The sequence below is a fragment of the Lagenorhynchus albirostris genome, chromosome 5 (genome assembly GCF_949774975.1).
Source record: "Lagenorhynchus albirostris chromosome 5, mLagAlb1.1, whole genome shotgun sequence".
NCBI lineage: Eukaryota > Metazoa > Chordata > Mammalia > Artiodactyla > Delphinidae > Lagenorhynchus > Lagenorhynchus albirostris.
This window is the reverse complement of record NC_083099.1, coordinates 116,741,431-116,768,462: the sequence shown is the minus strand read 5'-3', so window position 1 is coordinate 116,768,462 and position 27,032 is coordinate 116,741,431. Positions and strand designations below refer to the sequence as shown.

The 27,032-nt window shown below is 37.4% G+C and overlaps 1 protein-coding gene across 1 annotated transcript in view; it reads left to right on the top strand.

Moving 5' to 3' along the window:
• Positions 1-27,032, top strand: part of SAMSN1 (SAM domain, SH3 domain and nuclear localization signals 1) — a 217,368-nt gene that overhangs the window by 122,881 nt on the left and 67,455 nt on the right. Inside the window, exons 5-7 of the mRNA XM_060149064.1 lie at positions 2,061-2,098; positions 4,245-4,331; positions 10,774-10,853. Coding sequence (XP_060005047.1) covers positions 2,061-2,098; positions 4,245-4,331; positions 10,774-10,853 — 205 coding nt within the window. The remainder of the gene's footprint in view (positions 1-2,060; positions 2,099-4,244; positions 4,332-10,773; positions 10,854-27,032) is intronic.

Genomic DNA, 27,032 nt, shown 5'->3' with positions numbered 1-27,032 from the left:
TCTGGATGTAGTCTTTTTTGACAGCTCTTGCCTCTCCTCCTCCCCCAACTACTTCCTCCCACAAAACACTTTGTGCTTTCATAGTCTTTCCTTCCTTTCCTGCTCAAAGCTTTCTCCCAGTAAGGATATAAAATGCAGCCATAGTAAGTAGATAATTTCATGATTAACAGTTTAGAGCACCTGCCAGGCAAGGGTAGTTGCATTTTAATCATAGTTACCTACTTAAACTACCTCAGTGGCATTTTAAGCATGAATGGGAAAGAGGGTTTTTTTTAGCAGGGTTCTTCTCAGTCTTAAAAATCACCCCACCTATGTAGCTGTTTATTCTATCCATGGATAAGGAACTCACTCATCCCAAATCAAATACTTAAACAAAATTACAGCCATTGGCTGACGATTGATGCTTCTACAGATTAGATGATACCTAAACATGGAGGGGCAGAAGGAATTAGGAATCCTTAATTATTAGGATTAATTAAGGATTAGGAATTAGGAATCTTCAAACATAAGCCAAATCAATTAACACGCTCCTCGGATTCCAACCAGTTAAAGTTGAAGACTTTCCTGAGTTCCTCAATTCTTTTGTCCATCACTCCCCTGAAGGGAATAACCTCTTCTGTCATTATGCACCTACTTCACTTTATAATATTATAAGTAGCTTTATTGGGAACACCTGTTACTTCCCAAGAGTTGTCCTGAATGAGCATTTTGCATTAAAAAATTAAAACAAACCAAAATAAAATGGTTAAGAAAAAAAGAAACATTATATATGTAAGTTTTTGCTTACAACCCTGAGCTTAAAAAAAAGGTGAATAATGGAAAACACTCCAGCTCTAACAAAATTATTTACATGTACACTATGTGTGTGTGTTCACCCAATGTGTAAATTGATTAACATAATCAAGTATCAATTTATAGTCAATCTTATTTCATCTCTACCCATCTGACTCCCCACTCCCACCCCCCTCACTGGGTTTTGTTTAAAGCATATCAGACAATTTCATGTTCCAGTATATCATTAAGAAACCAGAATTGTTTCTTTTAAACATAACCACAACACCACAGCCGTACTAGAACAAAATAAGAAAAATAACCTAATATCACCAAGTATACAGTCAGTATTAAAATGTCTCTGATAGCCTCGAGAGCTTTTTTAACAGTAGCTAGTTTATTTGAATCACGATCCAAAGAAGAGCCATGTGATGCATTTTGTTCATGTTTCTTAATTTATAGGTTTTTCTCCCCATTTATTTGCAGAAGAAACTGGATTATTCGTTCTGAGGAATTTTCCATATTTTTTAATTTTACTGATTGCATCCTTGTGTGTGTGTGTGTGCGTGTATATGTGTGTGTGTTTGTGTGTGTTTTAAACATGTGTTCTCTCTTCTGTTTCCTGTAAATTTTTAGTTAGATCTCCAGGCTTGATAAGATTCAAGTTTGATTATCTATCTATATATATATTAAAAGTAGGTCATCAGTGACTGTATATTTCCTGTTGCATTACATTGGAAGCTCATATATCTGGTTGTCTGTATTTTTACAACTGTGAAGTTGCTTAATGGGTTCAGATGGTATCAGACTGATCCATCCAGCACTAAGTTGCCCATCGGCCTTTCAATTAAAAACTTTAACAGCAACTGGTAATTATTGCCCCGATTTATTGTTTCATTAGGGATTGTACAATAGTTACATTCAATTTGCAATGTTCTTTCTGTATTTATTGAATAGAATTATTTGAAAAAGAACTTTCCCATATGAACTATTTGATTATCTTGAGATGCATTCATGTAGAAATGGCCTACCCTTTTTTTTTTTTGCAGGGGTGGGGTGGTGAGATTTATGAAAGTTAGTTTCTTCATATTGCACGGAAATTTCCAGGCAATATGTATTAACTGTACTTTGCCATCCAGAGTCAGGAAGATTCAGGCCCATATGTAGAACTTAGAATTTATTCCTGCTCTCCAGGACATTGCACACATGTCTAAGTGATCTAATTTCTGTTCACTTAAAATATAAATGATTAAATCTAGACTTAAATATTGGTTTCTTTTTTTTTCTAGGTCAATCCGGAGATCTATGTCTGAAAGCAAAGTATTTGGTTAGTAATTCATAAGATTACTCATGCAAATGATATGTTCTCTTTCTCTAAGAGTGATTTTCTGCTGCTAATGCCATAAAGCAACAGAAAGTAATGGATGAAAGTCAAATTGATTTGTCTTTGAATTTTATAGAAGAAATTTAAAAAAAAGAAATGTGGTTCCATTCTAATTTTAAATGGCTAAGACAAATAAACCATTGATTTATTCAGAATAATTTCCTTTTATATTAAAAAAAATAATTCTTTTTGGCTTATTGGCTGACTATCTTCCAATTTCCCAACTTTAGCTTGGAATGTCTATGGTCAAGATGATCTCTTAGATATCTTTTCATATCTAGGAACCTAGGAATGAATAAAAAAGAAATAAAAAATGGTTGAATTATGAAAGACTTTCCTCAGCATTTCAAGCACCAGAGCTTTTCTTCAGTTTCTGTGGTTACAGTACCCATAGTAATAATAGGGGCAATTGGCTTGATTTGTATTTTAATTTTAAAGTAAATATCTAATTATTTTTAGAAAGTTAATGGAAGATATCTCTCTTTCCTTGACAGAATATAGAAAAATAGAATGTTTTCTACTAATTCTAAAACATTTGTAGTGACAAAACAACTGGATTATTCAGTTAATAATTCATTTTTTATGCAGTTCATCAAACTTGTGGGTACCCTTTTTCCCCAGCAGCTCCTAGAGGTCGGATGCTCAAATCCCCTTTTTCCTCTTTTCAAATCCAGGTTCCTGGATAGGGTATGAAAAGCACACTCAGGCCAAAGTCATGATCACCCGTGGATGCATCTACCAAGGGCATCTGCATTTTAATTGGGTCTGATATTCTTCCAGTGGCAACATCTACAGGGGCTGAGTCCCATCTCATTAGTCAAGGCCCTGTGGGCAGTAGTTGCTCAATATTTTGAATACTAGCCCTGATTTGAATAGTGCATGATCTGAAATAAAAGGAAGTAGTCACTTTTATTTTCCATTTATATATGCCCTTCTCATAGCATATTCAGTTTGTGCACATAGGACTCTAGATGTGTCCATGCTAATATAATTCTTGATGATCACCTGCCTTCTCTGTAGTCAAATATGAGAGCAAATACTGACTTTAAAAACAGCACAGCATGCTGAGTTTGTGTGATGCTTTGTCGCATTATTTAAAATTTGCTTTATCGATGGTGTGATACAGCATATGGGATGATTAGTCTTCAGTAAACAGATTAGAAGGGATTCCAGTTCTTTATTCTGGTGCAGTTCACTTCTTTACAACATGTCTAGACCCTGCTCCACGTGTTAGAAGGACAAGTCTGGGAAAATCATGGTTCTCCCAGTCAAGGATCTTAAGCGTTTCTTGAAACAACTCAATGTTCTCTCTACACGCTTACTTAATCATTTTGTTAAAAACAGTGAAAAGGGCTTCCCTGGTGGCGCAGTGGTTGAGAGTCCGCCTGCCGATGCAGGGGACACAGGTTCGTGCCCCAGTCCGGGAAGATCCCACATGCCGCGGAGCAGCTGGGCCCGTGAGCCATGGCCGCTGAGCCTGCGCGTCCGGAGCCTGTGCTCCGCAACGGGAGAGGCCACAACAGTGACAGGCCCGCGTACCGCCAAAAAAAAAAAAAAAACCAGTGAAGAATGTGGAGGGTGGAGCTACTTTAATTGATGTATAAAAAATAAATGGTTATTAATTCAAGAAAAATACTCCAAAGAATGTAATCAAAAGCTATCAAGAGGTATTTCAGTAGCAACCTTCTACCATCTATGCTTGAGTGCTTATGTAGTTTATGGAAATAAATGGGAGCCCACAGAACATCTGGGAGTGTCCATCAGGGACCGGAACTCCCCAGAATGGCCCACAATGCTTTCTTTTTTTCCCGCTGCGGAGCACAGGCTCGGGACGCGCAGGCTCAGCAGCCATGGTTCACGGGCCCAGCCGCTCCGCGGCATGTGGGATCTTCCCGGACTGGGGCACGAAGCCGTGTCCCCTGCATCGGCAGGCGGACTCTCAACCACTGCGCCACCAGGGAAGCCCCACAATGGTTTCTTAACATATTACTTACCAAGTTACAGCCGTGTGCTGAACTTGTTTTGATATCAAATTTCTTACACAGATGTTACCGTGAATTCTTCTAACCAATCTTCTGCTTTGCTTTAGAGGGAAAAACTGTGAATGACACAACTTGGCAGGAACCCAGCAAGCCTGAGAATGATTCCCACATCAGAAGACTCTGTCAGCTAAAAGGTAATTGCTAAATTTAGTTCAGCTGACTTTGCATTTTCCCAAAGCAGTTTAAAGGGCAGGTAAGAAAAATTTACATCTTTCTTCATTAAAATAAGCAGTGCACTGTGGTCTACTTAGAAAGGAAAAACTAATAGAATAGAATGTATATATTATTAATAGAATATATACGTGTGTGTGTGTGTGTGTGTGTGTGTGTAGATACACACAGACATGCAGAAAGGAAGTAGAATGTAATTAAGTTGCCCGTTGAAGCAAAGAATCAGTTGCAAAAATATTTGAAAGTCTTTAACGTCTAAAAGAATGCAAAAATATATTAACAGTTGTGATTTTTAGGTTTTCTTTAAGAATTTAAGAGAAATAAACTTGACTATTAATGCAAAATTATGTCATTTTATGATTTAAAAAAATCCCAAGAAAAGCAAATTAGCAGTCAGGTATAGGAAAATGTATTAATAATAAAAGACTTCATAATTAAAATTACTTAACTTTGGGAAGGTAATGAATAAAACAGAAAGTCGTAAGAGTTCAGAAAGATGAACAAGAACATAAAAAGTTGATCTGCTTGGTATTCACCTTCCAATGTTACTGGAAGAAGAAATAATTGCTCATATTAGTTATTGATTATTTAAGAGTTTCTGATTTTTAATTTTAAAAGATTTTTTAATATTTGGGGACAAAGGGAATTATAATGTATTTTTATAGTCAGGAATTTAATGGTTTGATTATACACTCTGTTCAGATTTTGCCTTTTGAGCTCCATGAAGGAGCTCATAGATTTACAAAGTATTTATGAAAATAATCATTTTCCTTTGAAATATATCAATTTTATCCAAGATTGAATAATGTTTTGGTAAATAGTTTTAACTTAATTTTTAAATATTCACAGATTTCTCCATTATAAATAAATAAATAGGTGAAACATTTTGGGATTATTTTAGATATTATCTTTTAATTATAGGAAATCTTTTATTAATATTGTGTTTTGATTGGATTCTGTCTTCACCTCATGAATGCTAGCTGTATTCATTCACACCTCAGTTAGTTAATCAAACATTCATCCACCCATCCATTCATTCATCCATCTCTTTAATAAGCACGTGTTACTTTTAGATTATTGTACATTAATCTGTGAATAAAGAAGGTATAACTATATTACAGATTATTTTTAGTCATAAATTTTGCCATAAAACTCTTCAAGTATTCTATTTTCTTTAACATCCTTTTTGTAAAATGCTGTGGGGTTTGTTTTTGTTTTAAATTTAGCAGTAGTAGGTAAGTAATTCTATTATAGCTACACTGACAAAGCAGCAAAAAATCTTGGCCTGAGTTGAGGTGCTTCTGATTAGTGATCTTTTCATTGTCAGAGAACAAAAAAGAAGCCTTTAAAGAAGACTTTTCAGCTTTGATATTTCTCAGATTTTTAAGCAGCCCTGTGTTCAGTCTGTGTATGTGTGTGAGTGTGTGTGAGTGTGTGTGTGTGTGTGTGTGAGTGTGTGCCTAAGAAGTTCAGCTGACATTTAGCTGAGTCACAGGACATTTCTTAGGGATTAATGCTGTGCTAGAAAGAGTTGATGGCCTGAGACCGAGGCTGTCGGTTCCATTGTAAATTGTAGGGAGACATTTAGTGGGAGAGGGAGAGCCACAAGTTGTGGACTTGAATTTTATGGGTGTAGTAGTTTCCTTTGGAAGGCTCAGAGTATTTCTAAGCAACCTGGGCCCTACATATCAACCTATAATATTTCTTTCTCATTTTAAGCACTACTATTTAGCTGTTAATTGCATAATTACTTAAGAGTGGTTTACCGGGCCTGAGGATAGGCAGACTGTGAAGTTTACTGAGGTGAAGATAGGTAGGTGCATTGTTACCACCCACAGCCCGTGTTTTTATTGAACACTAATGATGAAATTGTAAAGACTATCTTTCAATAAAACAGAAGAAAACCTATAGGGAAATGATAGGAGTGACATAAACTCCTAAAGAATCTATTACATACTTCAAGAACCAAAAAAAGTCCATTCCTCTCAATTTCAATATCAAAATGGTATTTCCACGTGACACAAGTTATATTAACAGCAATTCAGTCCTGAAGAGTATTGAGCCTGATGAACGAAACTGCCACAGGCTATATTTAGCCAAGGATTTGTGCCTGGTATTTTAATCCATAAAGATATTCACATACCCCAATAACATGATTATGTTATGTTGCTTAAGACAAATTTTATCACAATAGTTGAGAGCCAGAAGCATTTTTAGTTTATGTAGTCCATTTCCTTCTTCTAAGAATACTTTCATCTAAATCTACATCTGTGATACTGGGACTACATCTGTAAAATACATGCAGCTTAAATTGAGTGTTCAGGACTTTACAACTGAAAGCTTGGCATAATTTAGGTATCAAGGCAAATTAATCTATAATTCATGTTAATTGTTTTATTTTTAGCATTCTAAACAGGCAGAATATTCATAATATTCATTTTAGTAAAATTAAAATCGATTTTAAAAATCTTTAAATTTATTTTGGCCTTAGTTTTATGGGGGGGAAAAAAGCCTGAAAAGAATAAACTTTGAAATCTATGAATTGGAATTTACCCAAGATCAAGTTATGATTTAAGTAAAGATATTTTCAAGAACAGGGTTTTCATTATTTTATACTAAAAAGTACAAAGAATAAAAACAAAGCAAAATTTAAAAAATGGTAAAGGAGATTTAGAGATTTTTTTCAAATGGTGTTACTGTGATAGACTATTCCATGAAACAGAAAATATGTGAAAATAATTGGCTATGTTTGTAAAGGATATAAGGGGCTGGATACATTCAGGAAACATGGTTCGTGATGGAAGGAAAATTCACTCTACTCATGCTGCTGCAAAATTATTTTTAAAATGAATCCTCTTTACGTATGATTTTGATGAGATTCATTATAAAAACCACATTGGTAAAGACATTAGGACCTTCCAGTGTAACACTGGAGTTACCATTAGTTTGAAATATTCTTTCTTGAATTCTAGTCAATATCATTACTTGGCCAGCCTTTTCAGAGTAAGCATAAGCATATAAATATTTCAGTTTAACTTCTCGAGATCTTATTCAGTCTTCTTCTTTACTGGCTTGATACCCTCATTTTCAAGATGGTGAATGTATAGAGTCACAGGTGCATTTACCGTTCTGCTTAATTTTCAGGGACCACAATTTGATTGAGACATTATTTCCCAAGAGCATGTACTTTAACTCTGTTTAGACTGGACTACATGAGGAATGACAGAGAGAAGTCTGATCTCACACCTGAATGTCTGCTTCTGATGTGGGAATAAACTTCCTAAGCAAAGGCTGCTTGCCACAGCAGGCCTCTTTTATTTCTAAGGAAGCCTTTCTGAATTGAATGACGAGAACACTCTGAGTTCTAGTGTTTTATACAAATGAATCTTGGTATCCCTTCAATTCTTTAGGAGAGTTCTTACTAGAATTATAGTTACATGAGTATGGTCCGAAGTCTCATTTCCATTAGAATCACCTAGAAGCTGATTAGAGATATTGCTTTTTTAATCAAATCCCATTTTTTTTCTGCATCTGCATTTGAAGGGCAGTTGGAGTCTGAATGTTTATGCTGGAAGATACATTCTTATGTACACTGTCTTTTGTGACCCGCTGATGTAGTTCATGCATGTACAGATAATCTATTGCTACAACAAACCACCCCAAAACGTAATGACATGAAGCAAAATGTTATTCGGCTCATGGATTTTGCCAGTCAGAGATTCAGTCAGGGTAGTGCTTCACAACGTCTGAGGCTTCCTCTAGGAAGACTTGAATGACTGAGGCTGGTGGCTGGAGTCATCTAGAGGTTTCTTCACTTACATGTCTGGTACTTGTCTGGGATAACTTCAGGTTGGGCTCAGCTGGGACTGTCAACTGGAGAACTAATATGTGGCCTCTCCATGTAATTTGAGCTTTTCCCAGGCTAAAGCCTGGGTTTCAGGAGGGAAAGACATGAGAGGGAGCTTCACACATCACACAAGGAAGTGTCTTGAGAGTGAGTATTACAAGAGACCCAGGTAGAAGCTGCCAGCCTTCTTCTGACCCAGACTTAGAGGTCACAACACATCACTTCCACTGCATTCTCCTGTGACAAGCAAATCACTATGGCCAGTTCAATTCAGCAGAAGGAGAATTAAACTCCATTTCTTGGTGGAGGAGTGCTAAGGTCACATTGCAGAAGAACATGTGCTATGGGAGATATTGTTGTGGCTGTCTTTGGAAAATATAACCTGCATATTGCCTAATTCAACTATCGCCTTTGTTGCTGCTTCGGACCAAATTGCTCCTATCTTTATAAATGTTTTTGGCAGGGTAACATTTGGGAGGTTAGAAATAAATGAAATGTATAAGATTACAAAACAAAGAGTTAATCTTCATAAAATACCATTTTCCTGGTGTCCCTTTCTTCGTCCAAAACCCTCATAAATCTCCCATTTTTTAAGCAGAGGCCACAAATGGGTAGTTTTGGAAATAAATTTATTTTGAGAAAAAGCTTGTTTAGGCCGTACAGTATTTTAAAAATCAAGAAATTTTACCTTAAAATTCATATATTTATATTCTATTGAGAAACATGAGGGACATTGCCAATCCTGGGTCCAAAGTCTGAGGTGATTTCTGTTGAGAGAGCTGAGAACAATGGCTGCCCGTTAGCAATGGCGGACGGACCTTCACCTCACCACAGATCTCCCAATGTCTCCTTGACAAAATTCACTTCGTTGAGTTAAATTACTTATTTGCCTTCTGTAGATGTTTATATTTGCAGCACTGGTCTCGTGGGTTATGTCCACATTCCTCCACCTGGCACTCAAGGTCCATTGCCATTTGGCCTTACTCACCCACCCAGGCTCACCTCCTCTTATGCAATATCTAGAACTGCCCTCTGACGTGACCAATCTCAATTTCTACATTTAATTAAACATGTTCCACTTATTCCACACTATAGGTTAGTGTTCACAGTATTGCTGCTGTATCTAACTTTTCCTTTTCTTCTGCCTTTCCAAACAATCTCCATTCTTCAAGCTTCCACTGAGGCCCTGCATCTCCTGGGAGTACTCTGGGTCCTGGTGCTCTCTTCCCACCGTAGTGTATGAATCACTCATCTTACTGCCTTGCACTGTTATGGAAGTGATATAAATGCATCGTGCCCATCCCTCACTCTGTGGCTTCCAGATTCGAGAGTACAGGCGTCTACTTCACTGGTGTTTTCCTGAGCCCAAAAGAGTAATTATAGAGGGAGCTCTCCAAAGTTCAGTTTCGAGGGATCACAAAAAAGAAAAGAGTTGAAAAGGAATATAGGAACAGAGGAAAGATTTTTTTTTTTCTAAGTACAGAAAATAAATTTAAAAAAAAAGGTGTAAAAACTCTGTTTCTACCATTCTGACTGTGATGGCAGATCTTTCTTCAAAGAGGCAGATCACAAAACCAGCTCATTTTAAAATTTCAGCATTTTCTGGAGCTCTGTAGTGTGGTGACTCTGATGTGAAATATGAACTAGGTGGTGTAAATAATTCTGAGACTGAGCTGTGAATTTAATATATCTTTTAACCATAGCTATAATGGGGATGGGGGGATAAACCTGCTTCTGTTTTTCACTATGCGTGGAAGGTAGGCCTTGCCTCTTCCTTCCTCCCCCTCAGAATACAAGAATGAGGAATAGTGGAAACTTGAAGTAGTAGTAGTGACTGGAAGTAAAAGGGAGTGAAGGTGAAAGAAAAAGTCATTGGCCTGGAGGCCAGGTGATTTCTGTGGGTCTCAGTATCCTCATCTGTAAACTACGGGGCTTGGAGCAAGTGATCCATGAAGTCCTGTCTTCTTTTAGCGCACTGTGTATGTCAGATTTATATAAATGGAGCCCGTTTTACAGGGCCTGAAAGGGAAATGCTGCTATCTTTTGAAAAGGTTTCATTTAGCTGCAAGCAAATGGATGACACACTCCAAAGCTTTTACCAAAGCAGGCAGAGAAGAATTTCAACATAAATAATTCATGTTGAGAAGACATAAGCTAATGAAGCTCAAAATGCCAGGGATGGAAAGCTCGGTTTAACAGAAACAAGTGAGGTGATAACATTACCTCATAGCATTTTGGAGTTAGAAGTGGTTTAGTAGTTCAGATGCTACTCTTTTATAAGTGGGAAGGAAACTGAGTCCCAGAAAAGTTCCATGGCTTGCTCAAGGACACAGCTGGTCAGAGGCATCCTTTGTTTTTGTTTTTTTGTTAAATTTCTATTTTACTTTGATTGGTTTCTTATAAGAACAGGGTATCTTTAAGAAAGTAAACATTCATGGTCTAGTCAATATAAGGCCTTAATAGACTAAAGAAAAGTTTTTAGGTATTCAATTGCACTTAAACTTCTTAAATCTTGTAATTTCTGATAATCTCTGTGTAACGCTTACCTCTTTTCATAGATCTAAATGAAGATGATTTTCTTTTGAGTAATAATAGACATACTCTTCAAGGAAAAAAACTCCAAGGCATTTCTTATCAGGTAATATAAATAATCAACATTTACACGGTGTTTGGTGAAAATCCTCTTGTTGTTGATGTGTACGTGGTGTACAATACTGAGCTTTGTAGCTATTTTGTATTTAGTTACTGCAGGCTGTTTTGTCATTCATATGCTTATGTCTCTGTGAATTGGAATATAAATGAAAAAATTAAATGATGACGAGTTAATAAACCATTTTGATTATGCAAAACATCATGCTCTATAGCCTTTTGATAAGTAACTCTGAACTTGATAAATTAATATACTGGGATTTTCTCTGGCAAAACCTATGCTAAGTGTTTAGAACTATCTGGCAATCTTCAGTGAGGGGCATGTCCCTCACGTTTTATGCTTGATGTAAAAACATATACTGTGATTTCTGACATAGCCCTTTAAAACTTGCATTAATTAGCCCAGGAGTTCAAGCAATTAAGCATGTCTGAACCTTGGGCCTCCCTAATAATAACAACATAGCATTAATTAACAGCCAAATCATTGCTATTCACCCTGTAACAAAAAATCATATATGAGTCAATAGGGCCAACTCAGTCATCATACTGATTTTTGATATTTCTCTGACAGCCATAGGGTTCTCTTTAATCATTCTGATGGTTTTATTAGAACATTTAGAACTGACCTTCCTCAGCACAGTAGATTGATCCACAGGCAGATGGTAGGTAGCATGTGAATTATGAGGGGTTGATTTGGTGAGGAAAGGGAACTCAAATTCCTAAATCCAGCCTGACTTCTGAGGCTGTCGGAGGTCCTCCGATGAGTTAGACAGTGGACCATAACTTTTGATCAAGCACAGCTCCTGCTGGCTGCTCTGATGCCGCCGGAGCTATAGAACTATGCTCCCGAGAGAGGGCTGCTGCGCCAGCTTGCACTTTGCCGGGAAGTCTGTCAACCAATGGGTTCTCCTGCAGTGGACGGTTGAGAGCTCTGAAAACAGACAGGGCTCTGCTGGAGTCTTAGTTTGGCCCTCGCAGCTATATGACCTTGGGCAATTTACTTCATCTCTCGATGCCTCAGTTTTCATCATCTGTAAAATCAATCTATAAAGAACCTATATCTCATGGCTGTCATGACGATTAAGTGAAATACTTCATTAAAGCACTTAGCCTCATGGCTGGCATTTAAGAGATGTTTTTAAAAATTTAGTTGTTGTTAGAGAGCCTCGTCTCTTCTCTTTCCCCTTCCTTCTCCTCTTACTCTTTGCAAGAATTTAATGACCCTTTCATGAGCACAGCTGGTAGATTATCTCTGAAACATGCAGTCTCATCCTCCCAAATTTAGATGAGCTTAAGTGAAACACTGTCTGATAGCAAGGAAAAAATAACAACTGGTTTATAGTAAGAGCTCCCCTGACATGTTTTGTGCCCAGAGGAATTCTTCTTTAGGTCTTTAGTAGAAAAATAGAACTATCTCTTAGAAATAAGAAAATGATATAGAACATTCTTAGACTAAAGGGTTAAAGGTAAATCTTTTTTTTTTTTTTTTTTTTTTGCGATACGCGGGCCTCTCACTGTTGCGGCCTCTCCCGTTGAGGAGCACAGGCTCCGGATGTGCAGGCTCAGCGGCCGTGGCTCACGGACCCAGCCGCTCCGCAGCATGTGGGATCTTCCCGGACCGGGGCACGAACCCGTGTCCCCTGCATCGGCAGGCGGACTCTCAACCACTGCGCCACCAGGGAAGCCCTAAAGGTAAATCTTTAACACCAAACTTTCTGTACAGTTTAATTGGCTAAGAAATGATTCTTCTAGAATGGTAACCATTCAAATGTACTATGTAGTTTATCACTAAAGATTAGTTGAGGGAATTCATACCCAGTGACAGACAGGCAGGAGCTATCTAATCTAGAAATCTTCATTTGAGAGTTGGGAGGTGATCTTATCTATCTTTAATATCCCTCTTCTTATTCACAGTAGGCATTCAGTTGAGCTTAGTTAATTAAGAAACACTTTTTCTGTATGACAGAATACTTCAGTGTAACAGAGTATTATTAAATATTAAGCAGCGCTATGAAAATTATTAATATGTTAACTCCTTGTGACTGAGGAAAAGAAAAGTAGAAGCAGTTTACCCTTTGAAAGATGAAGGAGAGAGGGAACCATTCTCTGGTGTGAAGGGGAAACTGGCCCTTTGGTGGAATCCATAAGAATGGACTTTGGCACAGACTGTGGCCTCTCATCATGTGAGCAAATGACTTACCAGAGCATCGTTTCTCCAAGTGTGGCCTGGGGACCATCTATATCAGAATAACTTAGGGTATTTTTTTAAAATGCAGATTTCTGGGCCATACCCCGGTCCAACTGAATTATCATGTCTGAGGTCCAGGAATCAGTATTTTTATGTGAGTTTTCAGAGGAGGCTCAGTACATGAACCATGAGACTCTGGGAACCAGATAGTTGATGAGAACTTGTCTGCAGACTTGATGTCTCACGTATTTTCACTTCACAAGCCCCAACTAGGTTCAGGTCTGGTCTGGGAAGAGAACAGCCTCCTGGAAAAACCAAAGTTGAGAGTTGTTCCATATTACAGGAATGACATGCATTCATTACAGAACTTTTTAGAACTATATAAAAGTAGAAAGGATCAAAATACTGAATAATATCTTAAAAGGGTGAATATATTCATATCACTGGCAATTTTGCTGAATATCATTAACATGGGATAAAGTTCATTAGATGTAAAACATATTATAGTTATTATTACCCTAGGACCATGCCTACAAAATATATTTTGGACAATACAAACATTCAGAATAAAAGATTTAAACATGAATTGAATTTCCAGCCAGAGTACATTCAACCAGACATGTTTCCTTCATGTTCTCAAACTGAGAAGATGATCTCAGAAGTAAAAGAAAGTACAAGGAACCAAGTGGCCGGAGTGGGGGAAGATATTTATGGAATGCTTTCTCTGATACTGACTTTACTCCGTGAATATTTTTGTCTACTTGGCCTGGGATTAGTTTGTTGGAGGACCAGGCTTGCAGGAGAAGTGCTCAAGGGGAGAGTTTGAAGCAAAGCCAGCTGCCTGGTACTGTGATCATTATAATGACCATAAAGAACATCTTGCGGCAACTTGACTCCCAGCCTTGATTTTTGTATCCTTGTTCTTGTTTGTTCTTTTCCGGCAGCATTCAGTTGATGGCTCAAACCTTCTGTAGCATATTGAAAAGGGTATAAAATATGCAGTAATACGGACTTTGGGCTAATATATTTTCAAAAATGTTTCATGCCTCATTTCTCATGTAAATTCTTTGGTTGCATTCAGCCTTCAGAGCACCATTCATATTCATGATATAGAAGAAGGATAACATTTATTACTTTCAGTGCTAGTGGTATTCAGCAATGTCAAGTACCTCCAGCCAGGAATGCACCAAAACATTTTCTCCCTGAGCAACTTCCGTGGAAAAAGTGTTGCTGAATGAATGAATTTTTTTAATATTAAAATAAATATTTATATGTATACACAATATATTTATAAAATATATAAATATATTTATATATTTACATATAAATATATAATAAAAATATATTTTATTATATCTATTTACATGTAAATATATGTTTATATTTTTATAAAAATATATGTATATTCCTCAAAACCTTAGGTTCCCTAAAGTTAGAGTGTTAGATCACTCCATACGCTTTCAATCAATTTCTTTCTTTCGCGGTACGCGGGCCTCTCACTGCTGTGGCCTCTCCCGTTGCGGAGCACAGGCTCCGGACGCGCAGGCTCAGTGGCCGTGGCTCACAGGCGCAGCCGCTCCCGGGCACTCGGGATCTTCCCGGACCCGGGGCATGAACCCGTGTCCCCTGCATCAGCAGGCGAACGCTCAGCCACTGCGCCACCACGGAAGCCCCCAATCAATCTCTTTCTTGATGTTCTTTTCTATGGCAACTGTAAGGATAAGTATTTGAATTGTCAGCCTCCCCTGCAGTTAGGGGTGGTCATGAAACCCAATTCTGGCCAATGAGATGTAGTCAGAAATGCCTGGGGAGGGCTTTCTTTTTTGAAAAAAAATAAAGCAAAGCTTCATGAGGAGAAAGCTTTGTCCTTTGCCCTTCACCCTCCCTGGAGCTGGAACTTGATATCTGGTAAGTTAGCAGCTATCTTGCAACCCTCAGGGCAAAAGGCACATGTTAAGGATGGTGAAGCAGGCAAATGTGTGGAGCATTACTCATCATTGACATTCTTGAGTAACTGCATCAGCATTGGACCGCCTATGTCTGGACTTCTTATTGTGTGGAAATATAAGCCCCATACTTGTTTAAGCCACTATTGTTAGGTTTTCTGTTCCTCAAAGCTGAATGTATTCCTAACTGATATACTTTATTTTTAAAATGGTTACTTCTGCTAATACTGAATCCTAATTGCTTTAAGATATTAGACCCAAACTGTGCTCACAGAGTTGGATGATGTCTGGAATCAGCTCTGACTGTACAATCTAGACTAGCCTCCTTCAATTCTCAAGCAGTGTAATCACCATCTAGAGTTGGGAGTTAGTCATTTAGTCTGTAAGATGAAAATTAGATTAATAACAAAAAATTTATGGACTACATACAGTTCATTGGCTATATATATATATACTTAAAACTGTATCCAGTACAGCACAGCATTGTTGGGAAAGGTGTGTATATTAGATCAAAGCAGAATTGCTTTTTGGTGAGCTTAACTGAGGTCATGACACCAAGTGACTAGGGAAGAGCTTTAAGGTTATGCTGTGATCCTCTTGTTAACAAGCAGCAGAGGCAGGTCCCTCATTAGGTTTCATCAGACAACTTTTCTGTGGTTCTAAGCAAAGTTGTGAACAAACCATAAGGCAGGAAAAAAAAAGAGGCCAAAATGACAGATTATTTAAATAGCTCCTGAAAGTGTCAACTAAAAAATAGTCTTTACGTGTGATATGATCACTTAAAGATGAACTAATGATGTTGTGCATTGCTCTTATTTTCAAGTACTTTCTTCTCCATTATATAACTTTAGCTACTATATTATCTGTTGCTGCATAACAAATTACCCCTAAATTTAAGGGCTTAAAACAGCAAACATTTATTATGCCACAGTTTCTGTGAGTTAGGAGTTTGGCAGTGGTAAAGCTGGGTGATTCTAGCTCAGGGTCTCTCATGAAGTTGGAATTAAAATGGCATCTGAAGGCTGCCTAAGCCGAAGAAACTGCTTCCAAACTCCCTCTTGTGGCCGCAGCCAGGAGGCCTCAGCTCCTTGTGGGAGGAGCTGTTTGGAGGCATCAGTCTCTCACCATGTTGGACTTCGCATGGGGCTGCTTGAGTGTCCTCGCAGCATGGAATTTGGCTTCTCCCAGAGTGAGTTGTCTAAGACACAGAGTAAGAAGGAAACCAAAATGCCTTCTAAGATCTAGTCTCAGAAGTCAGATACCATCACTTCAGCTTATTTTATTTGTTAAAGGCAAGTTATTAAATCCAGCTCATACTAAGGGGAGGGGACTTATGACCCATCTTTTGAAGAGAGCAGTATAAAACAATTTGTGGGTATATTTTAAAACCACCAGAGCTACCTAATAATATTTTGAGGCTACAGGTGGAGGTGGATTCCTGCATCCCAAGACCAAGATTATAACTCATTTCACAAACAGAGAGAAGTAGAACTCTATTTGGTAGCTAGAATAGAATGTAACCTCTTTTTTTTTTTTTTTTAACTTTAAGACTTTAAAGACTGGCTTTAATTGGTATTAAAAAACATTGAATGTTATGTAATGTACATTTTTGTCTCTGGTGAAATGAAGTTAAAATCAGACTAGATCTTATTTCAGTATCCAAAGTTATACTCTATCTATCTATATTCCCTTTTAAAGCAAGGAAGAGAGTTTAAGCAACCTTCATTTTAACTTTTAGTTTATTCACAGAAAAGGAAATGTCTGGTAGTAACAAATGAATTTTATGAATGAGCTGTGTTATCTAGCCAAGTTCTAATTCTAAATATCTGTGGGCATTTTCACCTCTTGATCATCTTAAAAGGTTGATAGGAATTATTTGGGTATTTCTCAGTATTATTCTCATTTTTAAAAATTAATTTATTTATTTATTTTTGGCTGCGTTGGGTCTTCGTTGCTACATGCAGCTTTCTCTAGTTGCAGTGAGCGGGGGCTACTCTTCATTGTGGTGCGTGGGCGTCTCATTGTGGCATCTCATTCTCTTATTGTGGAGCATTGCCTCTAGGCACGAGGGCTTCAGTAGTTGTGGCTCACGGGCTCTAGAGCACAGGCTCAGTAGCTGTGACGCATGGGCTCAGCCGCTCCACGCATGTGGGATCTTCCCGGACCAGGGTTCGAACCCGTGTCACCTGCATTGGCAGGCGGATTCCTAACCACTGCGCCACCAGGGAAGTTCCAGTATTATTCTCATTTTTAAAAGAATTATATAATTTAAAAAATGACTAGCAAACATATTCTGGTAACTTAAACTGTGCCAAACTAGTTGATATCTTTAAAAGGGAACACAAGCCTGAAAATGTGGGCCTAATTCTTTAAAAATCCACATGCTACACTCAATGGCAAAATAAAATCCAATCACTCAGTACTAGTTTCCATCGCTTCAGCTACTCTGTCAGTTTCTACATTTTGCCTCTTGGTTTTGGTCTAGAACTTGTGGACTTCTGCCTAGCTTTGGTTACTATAAAGTAACCAAACTTGCTTTACCTTTATATGAGTCATAACTCTTGACTTTGGACTTGTTTAAACTCTCTGTGCCTCAAATTCATTATGTGTAAAATGATGCTAAGAGAAACTTCTTATGATTGTTATAAATATTAAACGAAGCAGCATATGTATACTACCCCTAGAAGATATTCAATGAACATTTATGTCCTTTCCCTAAACTCTTCTTAATCCCATTTTAAGACTTCCCCTCAGAATAAAAGTTGAAATTCATGTCTGTTTTCTATTATAAACTCCATCCAGTGCCTTTTGCTGTAGGCTTGTGGTGCCCTGGGTAGAAACCATGCTTAATGCCAGGTACTTGGATTTTTCAAAAGAGTAGAAGTTGACAGTAAGGACCTTACATTGACAGGAACCAAGCATAATAAAAATATCCTGTGCTATTGATGCAGGAAGGGGAACCTCTTCCAGGGCCCAAGGATGAGCTCTTGTCTAACACTCAGAAATGAATTGCCCGAGGAGACACACGCGCTGACAAAACAAGAGACTTTATTGGGAAGGGGCGCCCGGGCAGAGAACAGCAGGGTAAGACACCCAGGAGAACTCTGCCACATGGCTTGCAATCTCAGGTTTTACGGTGGTTGGGTTAGTTTACTGGTTGTCTCTGGCCAATCACTCTGACCCAAGGTCCTTCCTGGTGGCGTGAGCATCACTCAGCCAAGATGGATTCCAGTGAGAAGGATTCTGGGAAGTTGGTAGGACATATGGACTAGAGTCTCCTCTCTCCTTTTGACCTTTCCCGAATTCTTCCCATTGGTGGTAGCTTGCTAGTTCCACATTCCTTACCAGGATCTCCTGTTGTAAGATAACACATGCAAGTGGTTACTACGGTGCCTGGCCAGGGTGGGCGGTTTCAGTCCCCTAACACTTTGATGCCAGATATGACCCAACTCCAAATGTATATTTAGTTTGAGTTTAAACTCCATCAGAGTTTCAAAGAGAGATACCCATTATGTACCCAATGATGGAGGGCATTAAGGGAAGAAGAAATAGACGGCTTCATAAACCATTTTTCTGACCCTAACTTTCTTTCTACCAAACTTCTTCTGGGCTTTGGACCATGTGTTGGGACTTGAGTAAGTGAGGGGTTGGGAGTGAATTCACTATACATATAATGTATATATACTATATGTACGTACATGCACATACGTATTCATCTTTGTATACATGTATGTAACGATCAAGTTACCGATGAAACATTAATCACTGTACTTTGATAATGTGATAATTTTGGTTGAGGAAATGAATCCTTTCCCAGTTATTCTGGTATCTTTGTACAGTTTTGTTTTTGTTTGTTTTAAAGAATGTCAACATCAATCTTCTTTTCTTTTTTTAACATTAAAAAGGGTGACATTTGAATGTTGAAGTTCTTCTCACTCCCAAGACATATTAAGCCCACTGTATCATATTTAAGTGGTTTCTCCATCTCTTTCCCAATAATTTTAATGCCGTGAGCATTGTTTTCTATAGTTCTTTGTTACATTTGTTTTCAGCTGCCACATGGGAGTATTTTTAGAGATCATAAAAAGACTTGTCCTTATTGAGAAAGTTCCTGACCCAAGAGAAGCATTTCCTTCAAAGAAGGATGAGTTTTTAATGTAAAAAAACTTCCCCTAAAATTTAGCAATTTCTCCTGAGACATGGAAAATTTTTTAGTGTTATAAAGTATATCACCTTTGTGTGCCAACTCTCTCTTATGATATTGAAATCCTCAGATCACGTCAACCACCTTCCTTTCCTTGTTGAGCTATTGCTAAACAGAGGTTCAGGGAAAGGACATGTTTTAGCAGGTATGGAAAAATTTCCAGGACACTCATGTACAGCAGCAAGGCTTGTAATATTATGGGCTTGAATAGACTGTAAATCCTCTTTGCAGTTCTTTTTCCAGATTGGCTTTTGGGAACACTATAAGCTAAATTATACAACTTTCTTTGATTATTATTTCCCAAGATGTAATATAAATTTGCAGAGTCTGTGGCAAATAACCATCTATAACAAATCATTTTCTTTATGTAGGTACAAATATAATAGTTTCAAGATATCTCCATTTATGGCCTGCTCTTCCCAAAGATAATTAACATGTTAACATCTAAGTTTCTATCGTTTTCTTCTTAACAGTACTTTTTTGTCAAAGGAATGATAGCTGTGCTAGGTAGGAAGAGGTGATGGAAAGGTACTATTTAAATATTACTTCTATTCCCTGAAAAATTACTGTACCCTACCTTTGCTGTTTCCCATGCCTTCTGAGTTTTTAATGACTAGTTAAAATATCAAAGAGCTGTGGGGAGGAAAACAACTGAATCTCAATGAATACTAGAAGGACTTTCCCGATGAAAATAAGGCTATGCGTTTGGGAAGACTAAGAGGTAACTTAATTAGAACAGAATCAAAAGAACTGGATCAAAGGACCTGGAGCTACCACTGACTGTGTTCTTAGGCTATGAAATTCATATTTCTGTGCCTCAGTTTTCTCACCGTTAAGGTGTTGGACTAGATGAATACAAAGGCTTTTTCAAATGCTAATAATCTGTGATTAATAGTAGCTCATTCCCACTTTTTCCTTGATACTCTTCTGAGGTCCAAGAGTTTATATAAGGTAGCAAAATGGATACATATATAATGTAATGTCCCTAAACTTATTTGAGCAGCAATGCATTCCTATGATCCAGCTCCTCATTTTGCAGACATATAGGGAAGTGACATGGCTTGCTCAAGTGCACATGTCTAGTCACAAAGCAGAGCATCACAGCAGAGCAGTCACTTATCTGCAGTCCAAGGCTGGTTCTATTAAACCAGGTTTTCCTGACACTTTTCATTTATTTATTGTGTATGTTAAATTATAACTCCTAGGTACAAGGGTTGTATTTTTTCTATGTAATTTACTATACCCATAGCTCCTTATAGTGTTAGGAATCCAACAGGTGCTTAAAAAATTAATTAATTTGTATACTGGCTCTTAAATTTCTTATCATTCACATTTTTTGGTCAGCTAGAGACTGTACCCCCCCCAAAAAAGAAATGTGCTTATGAGCTGTTCCAGAAACTTCTTCAAAATTTCAAAGCAGAGGATATTACATGGGAGTAGGAAAGATATTGCTTCTGCAGCCTTTCCCCTTAAACCAACACAACCTCATTTGCATCTCTGACTTGTGTAATCCTGGCAGCTTCCAGATGGCTTGGCAGTGTCTCCACGTTAAAAGATAGACCGCAACCTACGGGTCAATGAGAAAAGAGCAGTCTTGCCTACTCATACAGAAATGGGGAGAGATGACTGTGAACTTGTAACTTCCTTGCGTCTTGGAAAATAGAGCCTAGATGACACATTATTCCAAGACCAGAATTATGCACCCCCAAATCTGCTTGAGAGGTAGAAGAAGGAGCCAGAAATCTGTTAGAACTTGAGTGGGTGATTTGTATTTATCTAGTGGGATAAGCCTGTTACACAAAAGGCTTTATTAGACATGCTAAATTACATTGCTTAGCTGTTCGAATGCCTGCTAATCCTCTAGGCAAATGCATTTCCTTTCCGCACCTTACTTGGTGCAGTCTTTCCTGTGAATAACCATCACATTTTATTTGTATTTCTCATATGACACACATTCACCTTTTCCTCTAGATGTATTTTTCACCAACTGTTCAGTTCCCATATATTTATTGAGCATGTTAGAGACCGGGGTTGAGATGTACAAAACAGCTCTGGAACCCCAAAGAGCTCACCTTTCAGGGGAAGGGACAGACACAGAAACTTAGGTGACTGTTTTCTAAAATCACTCATATTAAGCAATGAGCATCACAAGGCAGACAAAATGTCTTATTCTCTTTTGCATCTCCCAGAGGTTAGGTGCTCAGTAAATATGTGTTGAATGAATGAGTAAATATCTTATAAGGCTTCTAGGAGAATATATTCTATTTCATTAATTAGTGTAGGCACCTGCCTATTCATTCAATGACTTTTTTTATTGTGCCCAACCCTATTTTAAGTGCTGATACAGTCTTCATTTCATTTCAATTTCTATCACAAAAATAATACATTTTCTAATTATAATTATGTAAGTATATTTAACATCAACATGGCAATTTTTCCACCAGTTATTTCTTCAATCAATATTTCTTTTGTGTAAATGAATTATTTCCAGATTGTCTTTTTAGCTAGTTGTAGTTCCAAAGAAAGCAGTGAAATAAACCTCTGAGATGAAACTTGTTTGCATTGATTGATTCTAGTTCATAATCCTCTTGGTTTTATTACTGTCCATTGAGTTACTAAATGTTAATTGATCATTGTGACCTTACAAATTATCTTTTTAGAGTATGTTTTAGGTCATAAATAGAGAGTAATCACTTTCACGTGAAAGAGAATGGAGATACAGTTTTGGCAGAAATAGATTTGATTAAAACAAACCTATATTCTTAATACATTTTTAAAATTATATAATTTCTCCCAATTATAGAAGTAATACGTCTTCATTGTAGAAAACTTGGAAAATGCCGAGTATATAAAGAAGAAAGAAGGCACTTAGAGGGGTGTTTATACTTTTTATACAAATTTGCATTCTGATTTTCCACTTAACAGTGTATTGTGTGCATTAAAAAAATCATTTCTAAAGCACTAAGAATTGGCAAAATTTGAGTAAATATGTGAAAAGTCATAAGACTACGAGGTTCAGAGAAATCGTCAATGTAAAATACATGAAACTACTTGAAGTTTCACTTCAGGGTGTTCATTAAAGCTTCCTTTAAAAATAAACCAAGATAATAAGTTTTTAAAAACCTCTATTTCCGCTGTTGAAGAAATTATGTGCTATAGATGTCAGGTGATCTGGTTTTTTCTATTTGAATACTTGCTAAAGAGATCACTAGGCGGAAAAGTTTTCTAAATCAGAAATTAAGAACAAAAAAAGAACAAAGGGAAATTATTTTACTTCATTCAAGGTCTAGCATGTTACTTTCCAACTTCCTTTTCATTAGTAGCATAAAGAGATCGCAGTTCATACAGTTAGATGATTTGGATTTACTTAGTCTCCATAAGCCTCAGTTTCTCCTGTGTAAAAGGAAGGGGATAAAATTAGAAGAGATTTAAATTCCCTGGTAGTGAAATACATATATGAAAGAGAACACATGTATAAATATATGTGATATTAAATATTCATATGTATTATATATAAAGACATATATAAAAGAAGATATATATTATATTATATATATATATGAAGATAGGCCTATAAATCTATATACCTGATACTTATCCTCTATATTGGAGAACCATATTTAACTTATAAATCAAAACCCTGAGTTTGGTTGGTCTTATTTTGACCATCAATACCAGATAACTAGTAACTAGATAATTAGTTGGTTCCTAAAAATCTTGTGAGAAAGAATATTGGATTAAAAGTCAGAATACTTGGGCTTCCCTGGTGGAGCAGTGGTTGAGAGTTCGCCTGCCGATGCAGGGGACACGGGTTCGTGCCCCGGTCCGGGAAGATCCCACATGCCGCGGAGCAGCTAGGCCCATGAGCCACAGCCACTGAGCCTGTGCGTCTGGAGCCTGTGCTCCACAACGGGAGAGGCCACAACAGTGAGAGGCCCGCGTACCGCAAAAAAAAAAAAAAGTCAGAAAACTTGATTCTCATCCTAGCTCTGTTATTAATGAATTATCTTTCCCTGGATAAGCCACTTATCTTCTCTGGGTTTTCTCTTTTTTTAAATAGGGTGGTAGACTAGAAGTCCAGTAATTTCCATCCTGGCTCATAAAATATGATTGTAGGACTAATCCAGTTCAATAATTCATTGGTGCTATTTTCTAAAAATTGTTCTATCATCCTAATAGTCAAGCAAAGTGTCAGAAAATGAGGTGAATTTAATCCAACACTTGTAACAGAATTTTTATATTATTTAAGGAATGTGAGCCAAGTGAACTAAAAGATATGCACATTTACATATAAAAATATAGTATATAAATATTAAAATATATGTATGAAAATATTAAATTTATATTCACATATAATTACCATTTTGTTGAAGGAAAACAATAAGTAAGCAAAATACAATAATTTTTAAATTTCCTCTCATTTCTTAATTCCTAATCCTGTTTTTTGCATCATTACATTTTGAAGAAATAGATTTTACCAAATCAAGTCCTCATCCATTTATCCATTCATTCATTTCATATTATTTATTTATTTATTTTGGGGTACGTGGGCCTCTCACTGCTGTGGTCTCTCCCGTTGCGGAGCACAGGCTCTGGATGCGCAGGCTCAGCGGCCATGGCTCACGGGCCCAGCCGCTCCACGGCATGTGGGATCTTCCCGGACCGGGGCACGAACCCGCGTCCCCTGCATCGGCAGGCAGACTCTCAACCACTGCGCCCGCCACCAGGGAAACCCTCATATTATTATTTTAACTAATTTATGTGGAGTACTAACTGTCAACAATGTTACAGATACTAAGGCTACTGCATGATACCTATATAGAAGGGTATGGTTCCTACCTTCCTTCAGTTTAGAGCCTATTGGAGAAGAAAGACATTTAACCAATGATGATACAAAAATGTAAATCTGAAATTGCAGTGAAAGACAAGACTGTAAAAGAATGCAGACCTAATTTGGACTTGGGAGTCAGGAACGATCTGCCTGAAAAAAATGACATTAGGCTGAGGCTCCAGGGGTGAGTAGGAAGGAATTAACCAGGTCAAGAGAATGAGAATAAGCATTCCAGGCAGACGGAGCAGCATATACAAAAACCCCGAGAAAGGAGAGTTACAGAGATAGGAAACTAGAGGCCTGCACCTTCTGAGCCAGTGGGGACCCTAGAGAAGTGGGCCTTATAGATCCAATTAAGTTTTGGATTTTATTAAAAGAATACTTGGGATTTCTGCAGTCATTTAAGAGATAGTAATATCACCAGATTTACATCTTTCAAAGAGAACTCTAACCTTATATTACAAATCAACTAAAGGAGTACAAAAACTAAAAGAAAACCAATTGGGGACTTGGCAATAGTTTCAATGAAAGAAAATTAAACTAGGGTGATAACAATGGAAATGGTAAAAAAGAAACAGCTTCAAGACACATATTGGAGAATAGACCAAACTCGGTAATGGGATAAATATAAGTAACCAAAAGAGAGGTAAATGGCAAAGGTGATAATCTGATTTGTGGGATATGCAGGAGGGTGGATGAAGATGGCATTCAGTGAGTTGAAGAAGACCAGATGAGAAACATGTTTGGGAGCGGGGCGGCTAGAGGTCACTCTTGATCAGGCTTATAAATCATTTTAAATAGACAGTTGGAGAGGTGAATCTGAAGCTCTGAAGAAAGCCTTAGAGAAATAAATTGGAAATCATCAGCATATAAGTGGTATTAAAAGCTGTGTGTGTGTGTGTGTGTGTGTGTGTGTGTGTGTGTGTGTGTGTAGATGAGAAAAACAATGATGGCAATATTATATAAAGGCCCAGAGCTAGTTCTAAAGGAATTTAAGCATTTAATTTTGAGAGAAAATGAGATGCCAGCATATAGGAGTTAGAGAAAAAACAGCCAAAAAAGGTGAAAGGAAAAAACAGGAATATATAGTCACAGAAGCCAAGAAAAGAAAGTATTTCCTAAAGGTCATCATGGTCAATATTGCTGAATATCAAGTAGTAATGGAGTTTGTGGAGTTCATTGGACCACAAAAGCAATTTAAATGGAATAGTAGACACAAAAGCTGATTGATGAGTACATGAGATGGGTTGAAAGGATGAGAAATTAAAAAGATTAAATTAAAGGAAACATACACAGTTAGCTGTTTTGAGAAGCATGCCTGGGAAAGGGAGTAGAAAGAGTGGTAAATAAAAGATTGTGAATTAAAGATGGATGAGATCAGAGCACGTTTGAAGGCTATTGGGAAAAGTCCTTTAAAAAGGAAGATGATCAAAATTCAATGAAGAGGGAAGATGAATAAAAATATAAGCCAAGTTGTGTCACTCCTCTGATTAGAATAAAATATATATTCCTCAGCCTGCTTTAAAAAATCTTCCTTGAAGACTCCTAGTTAAATCTCCAGCCTCATCTCATGCCACTCTTCCCTTCTTTCTCTTCCTTAGGTATACAGTAAGAATTCTCCCAAGAATTCCAGGTTTAGAACCTTTGCACAGGCTGTATCCTCTTCCAGGAATTCTCTTCCCTCTGCAATTTGCCTAGCTCGTTCTTTTCCATCAAAGTTTCAGTTGAAATGTTCTTCCTGACCATCCACTGAATCCAAAACGATCTCCAAATTTTCATATGTCTGGTTCCTTCTTGTCATTCAAGCCTCAGTTTCAGTATCCTCAGTGAAACCCTTCTGATAACCTAATGTAAATTAGTAACCCCCCCATTCCCTTGCCATCACCCTGTGAATTCTTAGCACAGCACTTCTTATGCCACATTTTATTGTTCATGTGCTTGTTTATATGTTAATGGTATGTCACTTCTCTCTAGAATGTAGACTATGAAAGCAGGGATCTCATCTTACTTGCTCAATGCCGTATTCCCAGAAAGTGTGATCGTGTTTGGCATATAGTAGGTGCTCAATAAAAGTTTGTTGATTGGTTGAGTGGTAAGTTTAATTTACAGGTCGGTCTTCTTAGAAAATATCTAGAAATTAAAAGGCACATAATGGAAATTTTAATCAAATTCAGTCTAAATATACAGGTAACAGAGGATTGTAGTGAATAACACTATTATTTAAAAATATTCTAGAAGACTTATTTTTAATAGAAAATCTTAATGATTCTATACCTCTTATAATAATATTAACTCTAATTTTCATGCATCAGGTATATACAATCTAATAGCAAGAGAAAGTTTTCCAGAAGTACTTTGCTATTAAAAAGTAGCCAGCCTAATATAAACAATTTACTACGAGTAATCCATTTGGTAGATAAAACATAAGTATGAAGCCAAGAGTATATTTACATTCAGCAAGCATTTATTAAGCCATGCACAATCCTAGGCATATCGGATTCAAAAATGAATAAAATGCAATAGACTGATCTCTAATAATTCAAATATGAGTAAGTGAATAAAGATATAAAAGTTAACAATACTGTGTCTTAAAAAGGCTATAATAGGGCTTCCCTGGTGGTGCAGTGGTTGAGAGTCCGCCTGCCAATGCAGGGGACACGGGTTCGTGCCCCGGTCTGGGAAGATCCCACATGCGGCGGAGCGGCCAGGCCCGTGAGCCATGGCCACTGAGCCTGCGCGTCCGGAGCCTGTGCTCTGCAACAGGAGAGGCCACAGCAGTGAGAGGCCTGCGTACCGCAAAAAAAAAAAAAAAAAAAAAAAAAAAAAAGGCTATAATAGAGTGTGAACAAAATAATGCGGGGCCAGTTTGTTTTACCACCTCTGGACCATGGAACCACATATTTGAATTTAGACACTATTCAAAAGTTTCCATTCCTCCTAGGGGCAAATGGTTAATAAGAAATTCAGTTACCTTGGATCTAACATCTTTCCCCAAATCA